This window comes from Cryptococcus neoformans, chromosome 8 (assembly GCF_000149385.1).
Source record: "Cryptococcus neoformans var. neoformans B-3501A chromosome 8, whole genome shotgun sequence".
NCBI lineage: Eukaryota > Fungi > Basidiomycota > Tremellomycetes > Tremellales > Cryptococcaceae > Cryptococcus > Cryptococcus deneoformans.
The window spans coordinates 808,427-832,484 of record NC_009184.1 but is presented as its reverse complement, the minus strand read 5'-3'; the positions used below and the strand labels follow the sequence as shown (position 1 = coordinate 832,484).

Genomic DNA, 24,058 nt, shown 5'->3' with positions numbered 1-24,058 from the left:
AAGATGGCAGTGTATAAAAAAAGTGGAAAAGTGTCCGTTAAAACGCTGGATAGCTGTCACAGCAAAACTAAAAGTAAAAAAAGCGTGGGTGCGCGATAAAAGAAAATGGAACACTGAACCCATCTCCATTCTCCATCTCCAATTGACGAGCTCTCATCGTCCTCACTGACTGTCCATCGTCACATCGTCACATCGCCAATGGCCAATGCCAATAGCCAATAGCCACCAATGGCCATATCCGCCCAAACATCTCGCCTGTTGCGATTCACATCCCTATCCTTCACTCATTATACCAACGCCAACACACCCACGACAGCCAGCCCGGCCAAACCGAGCATTGTAAACGAGGTCGGATATCCTTGCGCAAAGAGCAGACCAGACCATCGGGGTTCGGCCGACGACCGTTTCAGGAAATCGAGTGACTGGGTGAATGATCGTTTTCGGGTGGATGTCTGTCCCGAGGCGTTTACGCCTGTGAGGATCTGGGTGGGGAGCATGTTGGGTGGTTTGGCGACGAGAAACATGCGAGCCATCTTGGAGCCGTCATACTTGTTCAGATTCAAGGTATACCTCCCCGACGACGAATCGACGACGATTCCCCAATCGGTAAACAGCACTTGGTTACTATAGTACGTAATGATGTTTGTCGTGGCGGCGCATGGGTCCTGGACCTGGATGCGGCCGTCGGAGGTGAAGGGGAAGAGGGTCATGGAGCCGTTGTCGTTGAGCGAGTAGGTGCCGTGTTGCCAGTAGATGTAGGCTTGGATGCAGGCGGGGTTGGAGGCGTTGGCGTTGTATTGGTACTGGACTTCTTCAAAGAAGCCGTCGTTGGTGCTGGCAGGCGCGGGTCAGTGTCTGGCAGGGAGGGACGGGGCGGACGTACAACGAGTAGGAGATGCCGCTGTTGTTGGGATAGTTGAACTTCATTTCGGCAGGGATGCAAATGTCCTGTGGGTGACGGTCAGTCGTCTGCTCTCGCGGGCGCGGCGCGACTCACACCGCCGGTCGACACTGCCGAGTTGCTGCTCCATGTTCCTTCGAGATCTGTGACGTTGTTGGCGCCGCTGAGGTCGCCCTGGGCAGCGACGAGGGAAGGGCGGAGGGCGAGGATGGCGAGGGGGACGGCGAGTAGTGAGGAAAGCATGGTGGCGGGCGGGGAAGGAGCGCTGGCGAGTGTAGGAAAGCTCGAGCGGGAAGCAACACAGCTTTGGGTGGGGCTTGCAAACCTGACAGCCACGGCGGCAAACACCGAAACGCCGACGCGGCTGCTTTGTTATGCATCTTCTATCAGCCGCTATTTACAGCACCCGGCGAGCGCGGCGACCACCAGGGCGACCACCAGCGCCGTACGCCCGCTGCGCTTCCCGCTGCTGCTGCTATCGGATGTGCCCGCCGTGCCCGCCGTGCTCGCCCCCGACGCCACTGTCCCCGCACTCAGAATCCCACTCGTCCCGCCCAAAGTCCCGCTCAGAGTCCCCCCGCTCACCGCGCTAGTCCACGTAGTGAAACAGCATTCCCCGCTACTCGCCGCCCCGTCCCTCGCGCCGATCGCCGCCACCCGCGTGACACCCACCTGTTCCGTCCCCGCCGTCGCAGCGCCCGTGCACGGTGTGCATGTCTCGACGGGTAGCCAGGACGTCGCTGTCCACGTGTTCTCCGTCGCCGTTGCGGTCTCCGCCGCCGTTGCGGTCTCCGTCGCTGCGGTCGCCTCCACCGCGGTCTCCGCCGCCTCCGTCGCCTCCACCGACACACTCCCGCCTGCACACTCACTCACAGCCGGTATCGAAAACGTCGGGACCTCCCCCCCGCCTTGCGTATACGTCACCGTCTGCCCCTCGTCCACATACACCCCCGGGCGATCCCCGTCGTCCCCCACACAGTCCTGGTACACACCGTCCCACCCGATCCCATTCGACGTGAAGAAATAACACCCCATCTCGTCGTACGACGTAGGGCAGTATGAAGCGTCCGAGCATGCGCGCAGGCAGTACGTCGTAGACGATATCATTGTCTTTAAAGCATTCATTATCAGCGGCCAGCACCGGGAAAGAGAGGAGAACCCACGACCCAGCTGGAAGCAGCTTGATTATCATCCGTGGTATACAAAACAGCCCCGTCCGGCGTATTGTCCACACTGTCGAATTGCGCACCTTGGTCGTCTGCCGGAATATTAATCTTGGTAAAATCTCCCCTGTTATGCTCCTTAATAAAGCAGACTCAAAGCCAAACAAGGAACCGATGTGAAAACTCACGTCCCACTGACTTGCACCCAGCTGTTCGCTTTCACATACGTCGCCCCATTCAACGTCCCGTCCGGTACCACTCGATTCCCATGTCGTCCGTCCGTGCACCACGAGACGACGTCTTTGTCTATTTGTGATATTGACGTCGAGGTGTTGGATAAAGGAGAAGGGGGACCGAAGAGGCAGAAATCGGTGTGTGAGACGAGGTAGAGAGAGCGCGAGGTGTCCCCATCACGTTCATCATGCCAGTTCTCATCCTCATGACGAGGAAGAGCACGCCGGAGGGGATATGCTTGAGGAGGGAGGTATTGCGCGCTGGTATGGCGGACGAGGAGATAGAGGAGTAATAATGGGGTTGTGCGCGACAGTCTATTCAGTGGGCGGAAAAGAGCTGCGCGGGGGCGGCGGGGGTGAGAGAAAGAAAAGGGCATTGCGCTTTTGGGTGTCACCACACAAGTATACCTGACCAAACCTGTGGATTATTTCGTGGTTTGTGATGATCCCAATGTCAAGATGTATTGTCTCGATTTACTGCACGCGACAAGGATGCAAAAGATGCAAACACATTAACAGTTGCCACTTTATCGCCTTGTACAATTCACACGCTGAGATGGACACTCGGGACTGGGAAATACAAAGACCACAATCCTTTGTCTGATAATACCCCTTTCGCAATGTCCGTTTCGCCAAAGGAGAGAAAAAAGGCCGGAGGGGGTTAAACGGACAAAGGACGGATGTGATGGAATTGAAGCTCAAGATGGGAAACGAAAAGCACACAGGAAAACACATTTTATTCATATATGATCGCCAGACGACCAGAGTTGTATTCTACCGCTCGTGTTACCGCCAACGACCCTGTCAACGATATTCGGGTGAGAAGCCGTCACCGTCGGCACGGCCGTCACACTAAACCGCATCCAATCAGTTCCACCCTGGCGTCCATGGCGTGAATGAACCAAGAAAACTCACTCATCCGTCCAGAGCCCCACAATCTTCTCCCCCGTAGCAGAAACTACATCCAAAGTCCTCTTCATATTCCCTACCGTAAAATGCGGCATGTACTCCATATTCAAACTCCACTGCGCTCTCAAAATCGTCAACCATCTCCCCGTCTGGCAATTATGTCTCACGACCTTGGTCGGCTTGAAACCGTTTGGCTGGAGGAGCGAGCCTACCGCGCGGTCATCGACGAGTGATGAGCCCGGATCGATATTGAACACACGCAGATGATCGTCATAGCTCGTCGTGAGAATACGGCGTCCCCACGGATCCCAGTACGCGCTGCTGCACGATTTACCATGCTGCCATTTGGCGCGCATCAGACCTTTGCCTCGCGGGGACGCGAGGTAGGACGTGACGGTGCTGTAGTCGGACTCGCGCGTCGGGTGCGTGTCGTGCGGGAGCGATGATGACTGGCCGGAGAGTGTGCTGGTCCCTTCTTCTTCTTCTTCGATGGCGGCGGCACTCGGGACAAGGTTGGAGGAAATGGAGAAGAGGTGGCGGGTATCCCATATTCGGACATGTTGGTCGTTACCGGCCGTACAAATCAGGTGCGGCATCAGTGCTATATAGAACAAAGGCCTGTTTTAAACGATTTTGTATATATATATTTAAATAAAAAAAATGATGTGATAACTTACGGTTGACGCTCACACCACCCAGCTTTGCACCCCTCCCTTCCTCTTGTACAACCCATCTCCTCCTTCCACTCTCTCTTTTACTCTCCCTCGTATCCCAATGGCTTATACCACCATTCTTATCCACCATCCACGCTTCTTGTGCAGAAGGCAAAAGGTCAAAATGGTTGATCAGCAAGTCTTCGTCCTGGAATGAAAACAGTTCCGTAGATTGAAGAGTCGAAAAGGAAAGATGTCGGAGGGAACAGTCATATGCAGTAGAGAAAAGCTAGATATATATATTCCCCCTTGAAAGTCAGCTGGCCCCAGAATGTCGGTTGATGACTTACACCGGATCCATTGACAGGGTCGACCTTCATACAAGAGATTGAGTTCTTTGCATGTGCCTGCACGCGCCATACTCGTCCTTCTTGATACTCGTCCTCCCCTTCTGCCCTCAACAACCCACTGGTATCATCTTCGTTCTCAGGCTTCTCCATAGGCGGACCCAGAGCATCCCATCTAAATTCGTATCAGCTTGATAATCCATCCTGCACCTTTAGAACGAGTAAAACTTACATCCCAAGTTGTCCGTATTTATCACCCACCAACACAAGTGTCTTGGTCTTCTCTGGGTGCACACACATGCTGAAAACTCGTTCATTGGTCACCTTGGTGTTCCCTTTAAGACTCATATCTTTAAAAGCATCTTTGAGCCTTTGCACTTCCGAGGGGACGGTATCAGAGTCGGCATAAGCTTCTCGGGCGGATACTGTCCCCGCTGGATAGGTTCGGGGGTTCGATAGCTCGGCGATGGACTGGAGGTACTTTTCCTGTACAACTTGTTTAACAAGTTTGTCCCTTTGAACGACGATACCTGGCAAATAAAAGTACACACCATGTCTTTGATCTCGTCTTCTGGAGTATCCTCAACCATCTTTCCCACATCCATGACTTTCTCCCTCTCTTTCCTGCTGACGACCCTCAGAATTTCCCGTTCCTTCTCCTCCTCTTCCACCTTTGCCTTGAACGCATCCCCATCCGCTTCCAGCCCCGCAATCCGTCCTGATCGTCGCCTTGGCCCTTCATCAACAGCGATCACAGCCGCCGCCTTGCGTTTCTTGGGCGCTGGCTTGGGTTTCGGTTTGGTCTTGTTGGACGTAGGCGCCGGGGATGAACCAAATGGTGATGAAGCACCCGCCGGATCGAGACCTAGAGAATCTAGAAGAGCGCGGTTCTCTGCAATGGTCTTTTGACGCTCGAGTTCGCTGATGAGGGCGTCGTCGTCAGTGACAGTTACGCGAACGCGTCAAAGACAGTCAGACGAGTGATAACGCACTATGCTGTTTCCTCATCCATGGCTATCTACTTTCTGAAGGGTTCCCCCGGAGATATAGGATGGATATGGATAAGTATATCCACTGGAATGAGTATCGAGACAGAATAATAATAACGAAATACGAAAAAGAGTCGGCTCTCGCGGACCATCGTGCGTCGAGTTCCACGAACATGGAATTTTCACCATGATCGCGACGCGTCTTGCCTTTTCGTCAGTTTCTTGTCCCCCCCCGCCAGTAAACAATTGCTCTTTTCATCCGGGTACTGTCAAGCAGCACCAACCATAAGATGCCATGCTCTCCGGACTCGGCATAGACATCCTATCCCTCTCCCGTTTTCGGGACTTTGTCATTCGCAGAGGCGCAGACAAAGTGGCAAAACGGATATGTACGCCTGGCGAGCTCAAGCGGTTCGAGAAACTGGCTCGGGATAGCGTAGCAAGGCGAATTGGGCCCGAGTCTGCCCATAGTAGTAACACCCAATTGGAGGCCACATCTTCGGTATTGGGGACTGAAGATATTCTAGATAGACAGGTCCGGTTCTTATCCTCCCGGTAAGTCGTTGGCCTCTTTTCTCAACCCGACCCCACAAGCTGACATCTCTGAACAAGATGGTGCATCAAAGAAGCAGCTTACAAATCCCTCTCACCCCTTCTCCCCCGCCCGCCGTCTTTCAAGACGTTTGAACTCGTACACTCTTTAACAGGCCAACCGACATTAGATATCATCAGTGAAGCAAAAGACAAGTACACGCTCTTGTCGAGCTTATCGCATGATGCCGGCGTCGTTGTTGGAGTCGTTATCGCCATCGATAGAACATTTAATTTGCTTCGGAAAGACGATGTAGACTTTTCTCATTGAACGAAATGGACATGTCTAGTCAAATCCTGGGTATAATAGCGATCACTGGAATATGCATACACACAATGTCCAGCTCGATGTGCGTGTTCTAAAAAGAGATGATCGAAAGCGAAGTACGTAGATAAATAGAGGTTGGGCCGAAAATTTACGAGAAAAATAGACCGGTTATACACCAAGAACCCGACAAATGCCCATAGAATCGGATTAGAACTAGTGATTAAACAAATTCAAAACAAGCCTTAAGCCTTCTTAGAGGCAGCCTTTTTGGGAGCGGCAGCCTTCTTGGCTATGAGAAAGAAAAAAGTTGAATCAGTTACTCATCTCTTCAAAAGTACTCGATTAACTTACCAGCAGGAGCCTTGGTCTTCTTAGGGGCAGCTGCCTTCTTTTCGGCAGTCTTCTTGGCAGCAGTGCTGCTAGCCGCAGTCTTCTTCGCAGGGGCAGCAGCCTTGGCCTTGGCAGCCGTAGGCTTAGCAGTGGTAGCCTTCTTGGTGGTGGCAGAAGCAGCCTTCTTGGGAGCGGCCTTGGTGGTAGTTTTCTTCTCTGCGGGCTTAGCGGCAGCAGGCTTCTTAGCGGCGGGCTTCTTCTCAGCAGCCTTGGGCTTGGCGGCCTACAAGACAATATTGTTTTAGTATATAACAGAAAGATGGATGGGGAATAGAGCTTACAGCAACGAGCTTCACACGACCGGAAGGACCGCCAGGGAGGGCCAACTCATTCTTCTCAACAGCACGCTTGATGGCACCATTCAAGTTGGAGGTGTTACCAGCAGCACTCATGTCGAGCTTGTACTTGTCCTCAAGGTACCTTTCACGGATTGTTAGCATTGGTACCTTGACCCTACATGTATAGACCTTACTTCTTGATGGACACTCGGGAAACACCCTTCTTGGAGTCGGTGGGGTGGCTAGAAATGGCTTCCTGTGGATAAATAAGATATAATCAGTCATCAATCATCATCGACTTTTGGTTGGGTTGGGTAGCCGAAACTTCCAAAATAGGTAATTTTGAACAATTCGAAATTTTGACACCAAAAACGACCATGAGGGCTTGCATTCAAGCAGTGAGGCAAAGATGATGCGCTCACGCCACCACATCGAATTTCAAAGGTCCAGCGAGACTGGATTAAGAAAAATAAACGATGGAAAGGAGAGTGTGTGGAAAGAGCTCGGGAACGCGCGTAGTTTGGGGCGTCAATGAGGAAGGCGATAGATTCGAACGTCTAAAATCACCGTAGAGCATAATAGCACCGAAAACCTCTTGAGAGGGTTTGGGTATGATGGCGGGAGTTTGCGGGATACAAAAAGACGGATGGTTGGGAAAAATAGAATGTTAAAAGGATATCGTCGGGCGAGGACATTGTTTGCTCCAACGCCACCCGACGTTTCCATTCCATATATCGCCACATCACCCTTTCCTGGTGGCCGCTATGCATTCCAAATTTGTCTCAGATGCTGGGATGGATAACATCCACCCCTGGATCAATTTTGAAAGATCTCTAATCGGAGAAGGAACCAAAGTCGGGTCATATTCAACCCCATCTCGCGTCTCCTGCACCCAAACAATAAACAGATCAAAATAAAGAAAGAAATTCACCTGGATCATAGTCAAGAAAGGAGGATGAGAAGCAGCCTTCTTGGGGGCAGTAGTGGTCTTCTTGGTGGGGGCCATCTTGGAATTTGTGTTTGGTGTTTGTGTTTGTGGTTGGAGTAAAAGAAAGTGGATTGAAGTACCGAGCTATGGATGGATTCGAGGTGCCGCGAATCAGAGGGCAAGTTGGGCGTCAGTCTGGCTTTCTGGACATGCTTGGTAAAGCAGTTGATGGCCTGGAGATCATCCTTGACCACCATACGGAGAGACCTACCTTGCTTGGAGGCAAAAGTTCAAAGTGGTTCAAAAGTGTAAAGAAGAGGGGGAAGAGGAAAGCCAAAGCAATTCACCCGCTTGTTATGTGACACCCGACCGCTCCCCTCTGTTTTCACCTCACCGAGAAAACCCCCATTCCATTCAGAATTATTCTACACCTCAAACATCATCAATCTCCTCCCGGAAAATTGCAAGCATGTAGAGAAGAATCCTTTATATCTTGTTCTGATTTTTATTATGCGTATGCATTAAGAGAAAAAGGTGTAATGATTTATTGAAGTATAAGTCACGTGATTTGAGGGGGATAAACAAAAAATGCAAACAGTTTGGGAGATGCGCTCGCTCTCGCTATTCCCGAGGCGCATGATGTGACGTCTGTCTGTTCAGCCTTTTTATCTGCGGAATACCAAGGATACAGTGAGAGTTTGAAGTTTTCAGATGGAGTTTATCTCTGTATATGGATCAAACGTTGCCTCACTATGAAGAGAAGGTGTTTCATAACCCTTCAGTTTCTTGCCGATATCTTTTTGTCAGCCGAGCAGGTGGAATTCCGTTTTGACAGCGTCGATGCACAACGTATTTTACAGTAGATTTAGTCACTTCTAGCGCATCAAGAAATGAAATGACCTAAAGCATCAACTAGCATTATCAAACTTCTAGAGAAAACCCTCGTCAAATTGAACAACTGAGCGTACGAACGGTCATATATTTGACATCATTCATGATCAGACCGCCACCCAAAAAAGGCGAATCCTCGCAGATACAAGTTGTCCATGTAAATTTACCTCACCTCGATTCTCATCTCCAAAAACGTTGTATATCTATCTAATGATTCTTTTCCAGCCGCCAGCAGTAATTATAGCCTCCTATATACTTCGTGGCAGTTGGAGGATCTTGGACAAAGTTTAAACCTCTCGAAACTTGACGCGTCCAACTGTACGGCAGATCAACATGGACTGTCGTGTTTTTCGAAATGGCCACTTTATCAGTCATTATAACGATCATTAACTTGAAGCCTTCGTTACCCTCCACGTTTAGATACGCGTATCAACACTGCATTCAAAACACAGTTTGAAATACATGGGTCGAAAGAGGTTATAGTCCTGTAAATGTCGATAGCTATTTGGTTCGTTGACCCGCCTCCACTCGTCAGGCACGATGATTTCGGTGCTGCCGTTCATTACGTCATGGTCTAGTTGTTTACCGAAAAGTAGCGAGATTTCCGTCCGTCTTTCCAATTGGGTGCGCCACGGTGTAAGCTGCGTTGCACAAGCTACACTTCCATACATACCAGTGTGTTTTGCCTATCATTCCACAGTCACAAGGAGATAATAGAGCCTTCCAGGTGGATATATATACCTCTTACGCCAGGGATATGGCCATCCCTCTCGTATGGCTGTCTCAGCAGCTCATACCCCCGCTTTTGCTCACCTACTTCTTGTGCGTCTTTTCGTCCCCTTCCGGGACTACTGTAGGTTGATTTGTTACAAGGTGACTGATTGATGCTGTCATTTAGTATCTCATGGAAAGTAGCTACATTCGAGCTGGCTCGTATGTCCTTGTTACCATTGCTTACCCATTAGCTGAGGACCCAAACGTCCAATATTAAAACCATCATTTAGCATCCCTATCTCTGGATGTACTGGCATGGAGTCAACCAGATAGCGGGAATATCAGTACCTTTACAAATGGTATAAAGAGGATTATTGCGTACAACATTCTTTTCAGTCTCCATATCCTACCGACTCTTCTAATCGGCTTTATTACTGCGTTATACCTTCGCCTATACTTTTTGCCACGCTCGCAATCTGTCCCACCTTATGATCCTCCATTCGAGGTACTAGACAAGCAAGTCATGTTTGCTTGCCTTTTTCCTAGGTCAGCTTCAAGATCAAGGTCGCATTTAGAGCTAGAGTCAGAGTTTGGCGATGTTTTGTTGATCACAGAGCAAGAACCGATAGTGGAAAGATGCTATAAAGGAAGGTGTGGAGGTAGATGGAAGCCTGCCAGGACAAGGCATTGTACGCAATGCGGCGTGTGCAGAGCTGGCTTTGACCACCACTGCCCATTTGTAAGTTACCCTATCCACATTTCCTAGCGTAACAACTTGACGTCTGATGAACGGTTTACGAAATGTTAGTTTGCAAACTGTCTTACCGCACCATACATCCCCACTTTCCTCGCTGTCCTCCTATATACGCCGCCCACCGTCCTCATTCTCTCCTTCCCCCTCCTATCCCCCCTTCTCCACCGCTTTATTGCGGCTTATTCCCAAGCATGTGACTCTTCCGAGATAATAGCTTATTGGTGGAACTGGAAATGGAGCTGGGTCGTCGCAGGTGGCCCTGTAGGCAGGTTTGCAGGCGGTATCATTCTCGGGTGGAGAGAGCTTGATAGACAAGATGGTGGAGGGCTATACAGATTGGCTGTCGGGCTGTTAGTCGCTTTCGGCTTTATTCTGTCTGGGATCACCGCGGTGAGTCTCTTGAGAACGATCTTGCCCATCTTTGGATTATGGAAGTCTGAACTCGAACTGACAAAATAGCTATCTAAAGAGTCTAGCATATTCGACTATCCGTATCCTTCGGGACGGTGACTTCACCATCGACCGCGAACGATCTAGCGCCCACAGACGTATCCTCTCCACCATCAAAGACCTCCCTCGGGAACAACCTATCCCGGATAAACTACGACAAAACCTTGCCCGATTTTCAGACCGTCCAGCATTTTACCTGCCTCCCAGGGATATAGATCGAATTTGTCCAGGTCAAGGTCAAGATCGGAAGTGGGATTGCCATGGGAGGAAAAATCCTAAGGGGTATGTCGTCCAGCTCAATGACAAAGCGAGGCCGTATGATCATGGACCTAGAATGAATACGCAATTGGTCTTGGGAACACCATGGGGTGAGGGATGGAGCTGGTTGTTGCCTTGGAGAGCAATCCGGCCGGGTATAGAGTATGATAGGGGGGAAAGATGTTTGTTCAACTGGCCGGTGGCGGAAGGGGTCAGGCAAGAGATAGAAGGGGCTATTGGATCGGGTATTCTGAATAGACTGTCAGAGGGAGACCATCTGAACTGTAGATGAGATGTTTATGCTGCTGTGAATAGGACATGCATGTAGATTTTGAGCGAAGCCGTGCACATCAATAAGTAATCAGTGCATCATGTAAAATGTAATTTTTCTTTTCTTACTCCAACTGGCAAGATATCTAGCTTGAGACATCTTCATGGAGGAGGACGTATTCACGTGAGGATGTACCAAATTTGATAACTATCAATTACCATCAGCACATCGTCTATCTCACCTGCGGAGATACAGCCCGGAGCTCACCGTCACTGGGTCTTAATTCGTAATATCTTGACTTGGGAATTTCAATGTCATTCACGAAAGTCCCGTTCGTCGAATCCAGGTCGATTATGAATGGTCTATAACAATTATTATCAGTCCACAGCCCATATTGTATCCGACCAAGAGGGACGCTTACTTAATGGTTGTAGCCACATCGCCGTACTCGTTTCGTTCAGTCATCTGACGGTATTGGATAGCGGCGTGTTGTTTTGAACAGGATGGATGGGCAACGGGGATGTCGGTGACCTTTTGTATACATCATCAGAAACATACTCAGAAATGTACAATATATAATATCCATAGGATGATCTTACAACTTCATCCCGCCCAATGAGATAGCATGATTGTCGATAAATGTGAATCAAATCTATTCACATAACAGTCAGATGATAGCATGAATGAAGAAAGTGGAGCACTTGCCTATTTGCTCGGTCCCTTTGAACACATATAATCTCCAGTTCTTTGTTGGCTTTCTTGCCTCTGCCGGTTCGTTGTACTTGACGACCACTCCCTTGACAGTATTGGTCTCTTTGGCCAGTAGACCAGAGCTGCTAAAGTTTGGTTTCTCCCGTTCTACAGGTGGCTGATCGGAGTCCTATACCATTTTCGTAAGCTATATCACCCCACTGATGCGGACGAAGAGAACACACATCCCTCCCGACATCATCGTCATATCTCTTCCTATCCTTAGCTCTCTCACTTTCCCTCTCCTTTTGACCATAGGATCCCTCCCTGTCCCTCCGACTCGAGCTCCTGTACGACCCACGGTCGCCCTTATCACTACCACGACCGTACCCTCCATCTTTTTCCTGTTCCCGGACCCTATCCCTGTTCCCCCATCCACCATCTCGCGGTCTGGATGACCTGCCTGAATTTGGTCGGTTAGGAGAACGACGGCGATGGTAGCTTGAGCTGTCGCGGTCACGTCGTGGGGAGCGGGAGTCATCCCCCCGCCTGCGGTCTGGAGATGCTGGCATCTTTTTGTATTGTTCCTTCTATTGTGAATTATTATTATAGATAGTTGACGTAAGACTGGGTTGCAGAACGAAATGAATGGACGAGTACGACGTATTTAGTGATGATGTCTGACCTTTTTGTCCCCCCGGTAAATCACCACGATAACTAACGTGATTGTTGATTTTACTTTTACAATATTTGTATCACCACATCTCGTCAGCCGGGGGATTGGGATTGTCGGAGGAAATACAAGGATAATGTCCCGCTCTACAATCTCTTCTCTCGAATCTCAACTCTCCACCGCAACGCACGAACTCGAACTCGCCACATTCCTCAACAAGGGCATCCTGCAGACTAATACTGAGTACAAGCTTCGCATAGCAGAACTCGAATCAGAGAACAATATTCTGAGAAAGGCGGAAACGAGGCTAGCTGGGACCGAAGATGCTTTGGAGGATGCTGAGAAAAGAATAAAAATGTTGGAGGAAGAGCGAGACGTGTGGGAAGAGGAACTGGAAACGGCCAAGGAGAACATGGAAAGCGCGGAAAGGGACAAGGATGCAGCTGTGAGGGAAAGAGACCATGAGCGAAATCAGAGAGAGCTATGGGAAGAGCGGTTCTGGGAATTGCGAGGATCGTTGGAAGGTTTAATGGAGCGGACCAATTATCAGATTGGCGGGAGCTCTCGAACTCTGTCTCAAGCAAAATCGAAGAAAGGTCTTCTACCGTTACTGAAAGACTTGACGCCGGTAGCGAAGGTTAAGCCCAACGCCTCTGCATCCACAGGCCGCCTCAGCAGGAAACCCCGCCTACAATCCCCCACCTCGCCCCCCTCACCCCCTATTGAGCCGTCTTCACCTCTGCGACGGCCGATGCGTGAAGCTGCGAAGAAGAGAAAATGGTTGGCAGAATCGGAAAGCGATGAAGAAGATGCCTTTGTGCCCAAGGGCGGCAGGCGGAAAGCCTTGGCTGATCCTTTAGCAGATAGTAACTATACAGAGGTAGAATCGACGTCCTTCAAATCCTATGTCGTCGTGCTGATTTTTGAGAAGACATCGTCACAAATAGCCACTCCCGCTTCAAGCCGAGTACCATTCAATAGTAAACGGCGCGGACGTCAAAGTAATAACACCAAGCAGCAAATGGACATAACAATGCAGGTTAAAGAAGAGCCTACCAGTCCGGGCTATAAAAATCCTTCAGAAGATAGTGATGGTAAGTTCTCCATCTTTGGTGAGGGCATCACTGACCAATCTCAGACCCTCTTTAAATAAAATAAAAAAGGTTCTATAGCTATGGGGTTTGGGACTCGACGGTTAGATTTTATATGTTTGTTGCATTTGATTGTATTTTGATATGCTGTATGCTATATGATATCCTTTGACCCCGATACAGTACATGTTATGCACTGGGATTTGGATATGAATAATCCCCTTTTTCAAATCTGACTCTCTTGCCTTCGCCGAATACTCTATAGGGAAAAATCATCACCGCCGCGCTTCCCTTTTCCCTGTCCGCACCCGGCGCCAGATTGTACCCTGCCCTTTCCCAACCTCGCACCTTCCACCGACTTTGGCCCCAAACCTCTTTAAAAGTAGCAGTGCCCATCATGACCGTCGTCATACCTTCTCTAGCACCACGGCAGAGCGAGTGAAGGCTTACGACGGGGAAGGGGAGAGTGATCTTCGCAACAGGTGGTGCAGAGATCTTTTTGGGTTGGAGAAAGTTTGGAAGAATGGAAGATTTAAACTTGTCTTGAGATTTCTTGGCCAAGTCCGGTGGTTGTAGGGAAGTGTAATACTCATCAAGGAAAGCCTTGCTGATTGCTTCGAGAGATACGTGAAAACCCGTCCGCTCCACCTTCCCACTATCCAGAGCCTCCGCGTCAAAGATCTTCACTTTGAATCCCTTCAACACCCCTTCTTTCCCCTCGTATCTCGATCCCTCGAAAACGTCACCTTTCTCATATCCCAACATCCTTTTCATCCTTCTCTGTTCTTCCCCGAGACCGTGAGCAGGACCAGATGTCAGTGCTTCGAAAGTGTACTGGGCTGCCTCCTTGGTCGCCCAGAATTCCACCTGCGGCTCATCACCCGTCATCCCATACAGCTTTTTATGCTCTTCCCAAGCTTCTGTCATGACAGCATTGAACTCCTCCACCCATGGCCTCTCCATTTCTTCCAGAATACATCTGTATAATTCTCGGGAGTTTTGACTTTGTCCTTTAAGGATTTCGTCTTCTTCATCTTCCGCGTCCATTTCGCGTCGTCCTTTCCCCTTGCCCTTTCCAGTGCCGTCCCGCCCTCTGACAGCCGATCCTTTGCCAATGAGATGGTTTTTGGGACGAAGGGAACGCTTCGCAGCTTCCTCACTGTCCTTCGGTAAAGGATAATGGAGCACATCAGAGCAGAGTCCGAGGAGTGCTGTGATATCAAAATTGATCTTCATGGACGGTGGAGGGGTTTTTGGCACAAGGTGGCCTGAAAGTTGGGATAGAGGTGGAGGCGACAAGTGGTGTACAGTAACACCCCATTCTTTTAGCGTAGCTAATGTTTGCGGGATCCTATTGTCGGGCCATTCGGGGATAGTAGATTCGGGGTCAAGGTATTCGGGTGGTAACTGTTCGGGTGTTGGTGGAATTCGAGTAAGCCAGAGAGACAGTTTGGGAACGGGAGCACCGGGAATACGAGGTGTACGAGAGGCAGCTCGGCGGAGATCCCGAGCTGTTGCAAGCAGGCTGTTGTACTGTTGGCGACCGTTATCGTCGTGGTAGCCAGTCTGCGAGTCCGAATTAAAATCAGAGTTGACGTAGGAGTCTTGTTCTCGAAACTCTGCCAGTAAATGTGATATCTTTTTGCTTAGATCAAATGAGCACTCTGATCAATGTATAATTCTGGCCTTGAATAGGACTCACCTATATATTCTAATCCACTCTTTACCCCCATCGGCAAGGACGTCCACCCAAATCTCTTTCGCTTTTCTTGCCTTGTGTCCGCCATTTCCAGGGACCTTCCGTCCTTTACTCTCAGCTCCCGACCAAGATCCTCCTTTATCTCTACCCATTGGCATCCGCACACCTACGACGGGCGGCTTGCAGCTAATTACAACTTTCCAGAAAGTCTCCAGGCCTTGTACTGAAGGTAAAGGGTCTTCTTGGGGAGGTATATTAGAGTCTATCATCTGCGAATAAAAGTCAGCTTGGGTTCCAATTAGGAGTTTCAAAGAGGTACGGTCTCAACGAACAGATTGGATATGTTGCTCATGATGCTCGATACCTTCAATGAACTTTTTGAGACCCATAACGTCTTCTTGCCTCCATATTCTCGGTTGCCCAGTTTTCTTATCGTCGCTCCTCAAGTCCAATGATGGCAGGTAGATCCGGTCGAGTACGGGTGCGTGGTACATCAATCGCTCCGTTGGAAAGGAGTGGATATGCGACAGAAGAGACTGTATTTGATCATGAGCGGCATGCAAATTGGGGGTGAAATCTGGCATGTTTTGGGGAAGCTTCCTTGCGGTAGCGAAATTGACTGGAGTGACAAAGAGCAACACTGCTTGTAATCTTTCGCTGACATTCCTGTGCATCAGCAACTTGTCAATATTTATGGATAGCGAGTGCGATGTCAAATGGTAGCTTGTTACGGTTTATTACGATTGATAAATGCTGAGCTGCAAAGGGAATATACAGGGCGACATCGTCTAGTGGTTAGGACGTTCGGTTTTGAAGGATAGCGTGGTAATCCGCGTACTTCAACTATCCGAACGACCTGGGTTCGAACCCCAGTGACGCCTTGACTTTTTGTTCTCTTTTTGCCTCCGTAATCTCTGCCCACTTCCTTTTTTTGCGGCAACCAACCGCTACTACTTATTTTATGTATTAGCGCAATAATTACTTTTTTGACTCCTGCATAGAATGATAAATATAAGCGTATGAGAAAACTGGACGTTTAAAGATTATATCAATAGGCATAAAGAGAGCTAGGAATCTTTATGAAGCTAATACATAACGTTGGTTCGGGTTTCCTGTTTCTACTGTTTACAATATCGTATTATTACTTTCATTCACTTCCCTAGGAGTACACTCCTTAACCTTCGCAATGATTGGTGCTATCGTATCCTCTGTAGTGCTGATCATATCTGCGCCAACTTATTCTTCAACTTCTTCATAAAACCAGTCTTCTTCTTGGGGGTGGTTCCGGAGCCTGTACTGGTGGTGGGCGATACGGGGTTGTCCGTTGAGGATTGAGATTTGTGAGTAGGAGCAATGGTAGAAGAAGTGCCTGCTCCAGCTGCACCTGCACCACCAACGGCAGCAGCACCAGTACCAGCAGCAGTTGCCGTGGACTTCTTGTCCACAGCTTCTGTGTGGCCCTTGGCAGGAATGGTAGGTCCAGTCTCTGTCCCCTTGGTGGGGGTGGTCGGCCTTTCTGTCTTAAGCTTCTCAGCTGCTGACTCTATACCAGGAGCAGCTGGAGATTTTGTAGTCTTGGTGTTATCCTCCCCAGTGGTTTTGATGTCAGGCACATCGGCAACCTCCCTGTCACTAGGATAAGTCTTATCATGAGGGTCGGTAATTTTGTCCTTGACAGGCTTAAGGGCATTGGAATGTTTGGCTGAATCGTCATGGCTAATTAAAGCATCGGCCTCTCCAGCCGTTCCAGTCCCATCAACTGGTTCATTCGGACCCTTAACATTGTGCTGGCCTATTTTAGATCCTGCAACACCAATAGTGGCAGGAGCCTTCGTGTTCGTCGCATTGTCGGGCGTCGGGTAAGTCCCCGGTTCGCGAGATGTTCCGGGGATGTTATGCGTAGAAGGGTGACCAACTCCGTCGTCTTCTTTGCCAGGAGTAAGGGAGGTAATGTGACTTGTAGCCGGAGCGGTTGATTTCTGCCCAATGGTGGTTACCCCCGCAGCCGTTTCCTTGCCGTTAACTACAGACCGGTCCTCAGCTACGGTAGACTCTGCCAAGGGTGACGGTGCAATTTTCGACTCTTTCGCCGCTAATTCCCGGTCAAGAGGCTTACCCTCCCTTCCATGAGCAATAGCAGTCATGCTGGCAGCGCTACTTGTCCTTTCATGGGCGTGGGTGGTCTCGCTAGCGAAATGCTTTTCGCCAGGAGAAATGGATGTGGTTGCGCTTGACAAGGTAGTAGTAGTGGTGCTACCGGGTGCGGTGGGAGTACCATCCGGATCAAGTTTTGTAGCACCGTGAGCCGCACCAAGACCGAGCGTAGTGGCAGGGAGAGGGGGAGCGAGAGAATAAGAGTTATCCGCAGAAGTCGAAGTTCCGGTTACGGTAGTACTTGACGGGTCTCTGTTGGAGGAGGAGTTGGCGAGCGCACCCGTAATACTAGCCGGAGCAACGGCACCGGAAGTCGAAGGTTCTGCGGACACGGCAGTCGATGAGCCAGGAGTTGCAATACTGGCGATGATGGCATTGGAAGGAGCTGAAGCATTAAGAGCTATCACAATCAGCCAACTCATCCCATATTTCTTAAACCCCAGGTATGGGACTCACTCTTCTCATCTGGAAGAACAGCGACACCAGCCTCATTCACTGTCCCGGGCAAAGCACCTACACCACTAGAGTGTTCTCCGGGAAGAGCGCCGGTGAATTCATCAGAAGGAAGGGAAGTTCTGGGTGCGACTGCGTAGGAATTAGTATTTTTCAGCCTTGTCAGTTGATTTCCAAGACGGACTCACCACCAGCGACATGATCGGCGTGGGTCGTTGTGTGCTTGGCTTGGGGGAGAGTGCTGGAAGGTCCAGCTTGAGAGGCAGCAACGGCTCCGACAGGAACATCAGCTAAAGCACCTACGCCCACAGCTTCGCCGGGTCGGACACCTTGATTGGTTTCAGAGCTGGCGGCCTTTGCAGCATCAACCTCTGAACAAACGTGTATCAGTATCGCAATAGCTCGGCAACTTCCAAGTGGGAAAGGTCGTACTCTTCTCCTCAGGGAGGACAGCCACGCCAGTCTCATTGGCAGTTCCAGGCAAAGCACCGACACCATCAGAATGTTCTCCAGGCTGAGCGCCGACAAATTCGTCAGTGGGATGAGATACACGAGGCACAACTGCATTGATTATAAGCTCTCGTAATATCGAATGAATGAGGATGACTCACTGGCTACTCGACCATGTGGGCCGGAGTGGATAAAACCGAATTCGGCCGCAGAAGCGTCCTTGGTACTTTGGAAAGCTTCGTCCACAAAGTTCATAACTTGCTTGCGTATTGTTCCATCGGGACCAAAGTTTGCTGATGCACGACCTATTTCTCATCGTCATCAGCCATCGGAACAAAAAGCGAAACCACTTGACTGACGCTGAGTATTCTGAATAGTCCCTTGCAATCCTTCTGCTACCTTACTAGCTTGCGCCTTTGCCTGATCGATCAATCCAGTAGCAGAACTTCGTCGCCCTTTGGGAGAACCTGGACCGTGGAATGCATCCTTGATTGGGGAAGGGATCACAGAGAAAGCAGCTTGCCCCATTTTACCCAGACCTTCAGTGACATCTTCATAGAGTGAAGTCGGGGCATTAGGACCTGATCCAGGAAGAGGAGTGGGTTTGATTGCTGGAATAACAGACGTCAAAATCGGGAAAATATATTTGGTCGACACCAAAAAAAGGAACTTACCACCCCATCCACCAGGCAGTTCCTGACCAGGAGTCGATGATCCAGCAGAAGCAGTTTCTATGGTATCTGGCACAAGCCCCGCCAGCTGCCTGGCCGCTTGCTCCCTTCCATTCACATCACTAGGTCTTCTCACTTTGTTCTCTTCCGCGACACTATTGACGCTTCCCCTCCTGACCTGTTCAGTCTGTGGGGCAGAATCTAAAAGGTCGGCGCCTTTGTCCTTGAAAGCTTCGACCTCTTTGGCTGAGAGGGCCCCCGCTTGAGTTGTGTCTGCAGGGTCAACCTCGGCGGCTGGTTTGGAAGCGACAGGGATAACAGGTGCGTAGAGGGTAGCAGCAGCGATTGCTTGGGCCTTCTTCCCTTCGAGGTCACCTAAAGGGAGGCTGCCGGTATTAGGCTCACCAGCTTCAGTGTTTATTGGCTTTACCGAAGTGGGAATGGTAGTGGAGGGGGACTCCGATTCGGTGGTTGCCTGCTCGGCCCCTTCTTCGGCTCTCTTAGCCGAGAGCTCCGCTCTTGTAAGGCCAGCCGTGTGGGGCTTCCCAGTCTCAGGATTGATTGTCGTCCCAGGCTTGGGAACATTTGGTGATGACCCTAAGCCTGGACCAGCAAAACCTTGCCCACCTTGGAAAGCTACTTCTCCTGCCTTCTGCGCTTCGAGCTGAGCACGCGTGAGACCGGCAGTGTGGGGTTTACCTGTTTGTGAATTGATTGAAGTACCAGGCTGAGGAACGTTGGGTGATGAAGCTAGACCGCCACCGGGTTCGACGACCGAATTTGACTGCGGGGCGGAGCTATCATCGGCCTGCACGAAGCCCCCTGTTACAGCTGTAGCTCCCGTGACGGAACTCGAGATAGTAGTCGGGAGATTTGATGCTCCTGGATGGGTCATGATGGATACTGGAGGAAGTTGAACTTGAATAGAAAGAGAAAATGAGTTGAGAAGATAAGCTGTGGACGAGATAGTAGTCCAGTATATCGCAAGAAGTGGCCGTGGACCAAAGAGATGGACTGACACCCATGACGTCAATGAGAATCCATAGGCTTGGGGGCCCTGTCGACGTCACTAACCTGTAACTGCTCATAATAACTTAAAATTACATATTTGCTTATCCTGACTTTAGACTCGATCACAACGGGGTCTATTTTTCTTATTTTAATTAGTTTCCCCTATTTAATTTTGCCACATCGATAGCTTTTGGCTGCTGGAGTGCGTAAATAACTAAGCGTAATAATAAGCAGCGGTTTTATGTCGTGAATGATCGCCTTCGTTCGTTCTCTGATCTGCGTGCCGACGCTGGATGCTAAACTACGCCCCTTTCCATTTCCTCCATTCATTAGACGCTGAGGCTTTTCAGTTCATGGCTTCAGTGTTTGGGCAGTGGCACTCGGCAACATAAGGGTCAAGTCATTTCTTCATAGGCATTTTTGCTTCCGTGACCGACCCCTTCTTCTTCTTTCCGTCCTTTCAGGCTTCGGTCGTCGTCTTCTTCTATCTTCTGAATTCCTGAATGCTTCCTCTTGGATCGAGATGATATCGCGTCATTCCTTGGCTTGCTCTTTTGGCTCATGAAGACTTACATGCCGGCGTACGTTGAGGCAGTTATATTCTGTGGGTGATGCATGCGAAGCACGATAAGGCTCCTCTTCTGCTCTCGATGTCGTTTCATCCTCCCCACCTTTCACCAAAAACACTTTACACTGTGACTCCATAAGTATGATGAAGAAGTCACAGCACTGGCCGAGGTATTGCATAAATTACAACTCCATAACCTAGATATAAATACTAAGACTAAACTTACTGCTATGAAGTAGATCCTACGGCCTTGTATCGATCTTTGCTTCTTGCCATACCTCACTGCTGTATGCGCGACATAGTAGTGAAGATACACCTCAAAAATTGATTTATGATCAACTTTGAGTGGGTGGGTGGGAAAACGATCAAAATGCAGTTGAATGAAATGCGTAATGCACGCAGAAGACAGAAGATAGGAGGGGAAAAAAGAGATGTGGTGGAAAGAATAATGAGCGCAGGTTCAAACGAAGGTCAACTCCAGGAGAAAAAACCTTCGGTTCCCCTTCACAGAAATTCGGGTTGTCTGAAAGATAGTTGGGGGTTGAGACGAATTTCAGATTCTCGGAGGGTCGGAAGAAGTGAAGGACTTTGACAGCTACCAATGATTCTTTCTCGAAGAAGAGAACGAGGAAAAGAACAAAAAAAAATGAACAACCACAAGCAATAACACATCCTTTTACGTACTCTGCTGATCGTTTTACGTCACGTATCTGGCCATGGCATGCTCGCCTACTATAAACAAATCGTGGATGCATGTGGGTCGTTTGCGGCAATGGCCGAATTCTCAGTTGTAACTTGACGAGCCTCCGTCGAGCCGACAGGGGGACCTCGCTGTACAAACGAGACGATCGTCGTTCCTAATTGTAAGTTGTGGTGAGAAATGCCGTTAAAAAGTTTTGTAATCACCAGAGACGAAAAGCTAATCTGGCTTTTATTTTGAGCCGAAAAAACCAGATTCGGTGGAACTCGAACTCAGGCACGGACTAGTCGTAAAGCGCAGGAATGAGGAACCCATAACCCCAGTCTATTCATTACTATTACTCGGGAAACGGAGGGATGTCAACACGATTTAATGAATTCTTCTTTTGACGTCGTCCGTCATCTGTCATCCCTCATTTCTTTATCTCTCTATCTATCCGCAAACCGCAACTTCATCTCGAATCACAGCTCGCCACTGCTCTCGCTGCTGGCAAGCCACGAGTGAGCCAGTTCCACCGAAAAACCCCCAGATCTCGAAGGGCTCGACACTCCACGACCATCTCCGGTCATTCCGGCGTGGAATTTGATTCACCCGAGAGAAAAACACTGCATCGCACGTCCTTGCGTTTATTCGGAAAGCCGGACTCCAACCTCTACCAACCAATCAACATAATTCGACACATTAGACGCTAGAAGAGGCTTCTTTTATGTACCCACGCGCATAATACCCTGACATAAACGAACGGCACCTGATAACAGCCACAGCTGGTACACTAGCGACGACATATGGGTGTAGGAATCCGGTGGGCCTGAAATCAATATCAGATGCGTCATTAGGGGTAGTAGTGATCGACCATCAAGCAACAATCCTTCCTTTCATATTTGATACTTGTCAACCTCGCGCCCTTACGCCCTGGTTCCGGCTGATCAAGGTACATCCATCACCATCAGTCATCAAGCACAATCCACATTCCTCTATTCCCGGGCAGTTAACACAAATTTACACGATCATATCAAGATTCATTCAGTGATACCCACTCGACGACCTTCATCCACAATGGATCCACCCCGCGCATCCTCCACTCGCTCTTCATCCTCCTCAATGCCTACCTCAAGCAGCGCCTCGGCGTCCGCAAATAAGCTCAAAAAGTTTAAGCTTGATCCGATGTCAATGCTTTTACCTCATGAACGTCCAGGCTACCGTGGATCTCCTGCCGCCGGTCGAAGTATGCCTCCCCTACATCCTCAATTCCAACTGCAATCCCAACCCGGTTCACCGGCGTACTTTGCAATGTTGCAGAGCCAACAAGTACAACAGGATTCTGGGACACAAAGGATCGGGATTCAGACGCGGACGACAGCTGGTGTGGGTGAACAGGGTGGGAAGCGCGGAGAAGGCAGTGGCAGTCAGATTCCAAGTGAGTGGCCTTGAATAAATTGATCTTTGAGAAATGTACTGATGGCGGTTACTCTAGCCCAAGTTCCAGTTGGTTCGCAGCACCCAGCACAAGGTGTACCGTTATCGCCTCCTGCGTCAATGGCATCAACTCCACCGTCCGGGTCCTGGGAGGATTCCGCCTCTCAGTGGAGCTCAATGGAGGGTGTTGTCGAAGGCACGCCTGCACCCGGACAACGATCCCAGCCTAGTCGGCATTATGCCCCGCGAATGACTCAGAACAAAATGAGGTTGGAAGATTGGGAAATCGTCGAGACTCTGGGTACTGGGACCTTTGGACGAGTCTTACTTGTTCGACAACGACCTTCTTATCGACCGACGCCATATCACCCCATTTTCCCCCATCTCTATCGCTCTCGCCATCCTTTCTCACCGTCACCCTCTACAACGCAAAAATCTGATGATCATCTCCCTCATTTCGCCATGAAAGTCCTTCGCAAGTCAGAAATCGTGAGGTTAAAGCAAGTGGAACACATCAACTCTGAGCGAATTATCCTTGAGCGTGTACGACATCCATTTATCGTCGAACTGCATGCCACCTACCAGGACCAGATCAATGTGTCTTACATTCCAGGTGGCGAACTCTTCTCACACCTTCGACGGGCCGGGCGATTCTCCGCCGACGTCACCAGGTTCTATCTCGCGTCTATCGTTCTTGCCATTGAATACCTCCATTCGCAAAACATTATCTACCGTGATCTTAAACCCGAAAATCTCCTTCTCGATCGTCACGGCTACCTCCGCATCGCGGATTTTGGCTTTGCCAAAGTGGTGCAAGACCGTACATTCACTTTATGTGGTACTCCGGAATATCTTGCTCCGGAGATCGTTCTCTCCCAAGGCCATGGCAAAGCTGTCGACTGGTGGGCTCTTGGTATCCTCGGTTTTGAAATGCTTGCTGGTTATCCCCCTTTCTTTGATGATCATCCGCTCGGTATCTACGAAAAGATTCTCCGCGGAGATATTGCATTTCCTTCACATGTCGATCCTTATGCCAAAGATCTCATTAGGGGGTTTTTGACAGCGGATCGAAGTAAGAGGTTAGGCAACTTGAGGGGCGGGGCGAAGGATGTAATGGGACATCCGTGGTTTGCGGGTGTGGATTGGAGAAGCCTAGAGAGGAAGGAAATTGGAGCTCCGATCGTCCCTCGAGTGGCTAGCATGGGTGTGTACCTCCCGCTTTGCATGACAGTTTTCCTTACTGACTTTATGTGATCAAATAGGCGATTCACAGAATTTCCAGCGGTATCCACCTCCCCGACCACAAGACCTTCCTGGTGTATTTGGCCAAACGTACAACACATCGAACGATCCATGTGGCGAGCTATTTTCAGACTTCAGTTTCCCTGGAGGAGGGAGCGAGAGGGGGTCTGCGAGTGGGTCTACTGAGGTCTTGAGTCGGGATTAGAGATAGCAGAGGTGATAGAGGGATGCGGGGATAGGATAAGCGCCCTC

The 24,058-nt window shown here is 49.7% G+C and overlaps 11 protein-coding genes and 1 non-coding gene across 12 annotated transcripts; 5 read left to right on the top strand and 7 right to left on the bottom strand.

Moving 5' to 3' along the window:
- Window positions 1-287: 287 nt before the first annotated feature.
- CNBH2950 (hypothetical protein) lies at window positions 288-1,144 on the bottom strand (the record flags this gene model as incomplete). Its single annotated transcript, XM_768750.1, has 3 exons — window positions 288-834; window positions 884-948; window positions 998-1,144. 3 exons carry the CDS (start codon window positions 1,142-1,144, stop codon window positions 288-290), a joined length of 759 nt encoding a protein of 252 aa, XP_773843.1.
- An 884-nt stretch (window positions 1,145-2,028) lies between these two features.
- CNBH2940 (hypothetical protein) lies at window positions 2,029-2,674 on the bottom strand (the record flags this gene model as incomplete). Its single annotated transcript, XM_768749.1, has 2 exons — window positions 2,029-2,191; window positions 2,253-2,674. The coding sequence occupies 2 exons, from the start codon at window positions 2,672-2,674 to the stop codon at window positions 2,029-2,031; spliced, it is 585 nt and encodes a 194-aa protein (XP_773842.1).
- A 363-nt stretch (window positions 2,675-3,037) lies between these two features.
- On the bottom strand, window positions 3,038-5,218 carry CNBH2930 (hypothetical protein; the record flags this gene model as incomplete). Its single annotated transcript, XM_768748.1, has 7 exons — window positions 3,038-3,149; window positions 3,213-3,807; window positions 3,884-4,148; window positions 4,210-4,381; window positions 4,439-4,692; window positions 4,758-5,127; window positions 5,199-5,218. 7 exons carry the CDS (start codon window positions 5,216-5,218, stop codon window positions 3,038-3,040), a joined length of 1,788 nt encoding a protein of 595 aa, XP_773841.1.
- Window positions 5,219-5,490: 272 nt separating this feature from the next.
- Window positions 5,491-6,057, top strand: CNBH2920 (hypothetical protein; the record flags this gene model as incomplete). Its single annotated transcript, XM_768747.1, has 2 exons — window positions 5,491-5,750; window positions 5,808-6,057. 2 exons carry the CDS (start codon window positions 5,491-5,493, stop codon window positions 6,055-6,057), a joined length of 510 nt encoding a protein of 169 aa, XP_773840.1.
- Window positions 6,058-6,296: 239 nt separating this feature from the next.
- CNBH2910 (hypothetical protein) lies at window positions 6,297-7,728 on the bottom strand (the record flags this gene model as incomplete). The annotated part of the gene is made up of 5 exons (XM_768746.1): window positions 6,297-6,343; window positions 6,406-6,667; window positions 6,726-6,864; window positions 6,917-6,978; window positions 7,654-7,728. The coding sequence occupies 5 exons, from the start codon at window positions 7,726-7,728 to the stop codon at window positions 6,297-6,299; spliced, it is 585 nt and encodes a 194-aa protein (XP_773839.1).
- Window positions 7,729-9,298: 1,570 nt separating this feature from the next.
- CNBH2900 (hypothetical protein) lies at window positions 9,299-11,009 on the top strand (the record flags this gene model as incomplete). Its single annotated transcript, XM_768745.1, has 5 exons — window positions 9,299-9,363; window positions 9,440-9,474; window positions 9,546-9,994; window positions 10,064-10,399; window positions 10,479-11,009. 5 exons carry the CDS (start codon window positions 9,299-9,301, stop codon window positions 11,007-11,009), a joined length of 1,416 nt encoding a protein of 471 aa, XP_773838.1.
- Window positions 11,010-11,133: 124 nt separating this feature from the next.
- Window positions 11,134-12,219, bottom strand: CNBH2890 (hypothetical protein; the record flags this gene model as incomplete). The annotated part of the gene is made up of 6 exons (XM_768744.1): window positions 11,134-11,195; window positions 11,256-11,350; window positions 11,410-11,519; window positions 11,588-11,640; window positions 11,694-11,824; window positions 11,924-12,219. The coding sequence occupies 6 exons, from the start codon at window positions 12,217-12,219 to the stop codon at window positions 11,134-11,136; spliced, it is 747 nt and encodes a 248-aa protein (XP_773837.1).
- A 268-nt stretch (window positions 12,220-12,487) lies between these two features.
- Window positions 12,488-12,993, top strand: CNBH2880 (hypothetical protein; the record flags this gene model as incomplete). The annotated part of the gene is made up of 2 exons (XM_768743.1): window positions 12,488-12,867; window positions 12,933-12,993. 2 exons carry the CDS (start codon window positions 12,488-12,490, stop codon window positions 12,991-12,993), a joined length of 441 nt encoding a protein of 146 aa, XP_773836.1.
- A 638-nt stretch (window positions 12,994-13,631) lies between these two features.
- CNBH2870 (hypothetical protein) lies at window positions 13,632-15,725 on the bottom strand (the record flags this gene model as incomplete). Its single annotated transcript, XM_768742.1, has 3 exons — window positions 13,632-15,087; window positions 15,145-15,410; window positions 15,474-15,725. 3 exons carry the CDS (start codon window positions 15,723-15,725, stop codon window positions 13,632-13,634), a joined length of 1,974 nt encoding a protein of 657 aa, XP_773835.1.
- Window positions 15,726-15,918: 193 nt separating this feature from the next.
- CNBHt020 lies at window positions 15,919-16,022 on the top strand. Its single transcript has 2 exons — window positions 15,919-15,956; window positions 15,987-16,022. It is a non-coding gene; the product is annotated as a tRNA-Gln (tRNA).
- Window positions 16,023-16,361: 339 nt separating this feature from the next.
- CNBH2860 (hypothetical protein) lies at window positions 16,362-19,764 on the bottom strand (the record flags this gene model as incomplete). The annotated part of the gene is made up of 7 exons (XM_768741.1): window positions 16,362-17,680; window positions 17,752-17,880; window positions 17,937-18,119; window positions 18,181-18,309; window positions 18,360-18,503; window positions 18,558-18,809; window positions 18,873-19,764. The coding sequence occupies 7 exons, from the start codon at window positions 19,762-19,764 to the stop codon at window positions 16,362-16,364; spliced, it is 3,048 nt and encodes a 1,015-aa protein (XP_773834.1).
- Window positions 19,765-22,204: 2,440 nt separating this feature from the next.
- On the top strand, window positions 22,205-24,011 carry CNBH2850 (hypothetical protein; the record flags this gene model as incomplete). Its single annotated transcript, XM_768740.1, has 3 exons — window positions 22,205-22,565; window positions 22,623-23,768; window positions 23,827-24,011. The coding sequence occupies 3 exons, from the start codon at window positions 22,205-22,207 to the stop codon at window positions 24,009-24,011; spliced, it is 1,692 nt and encodes a 563-aa protein (XP_773833.1).
- Between the last annotated feature and the right edge of the window lie 47 nt (window positions 24,012-24,058).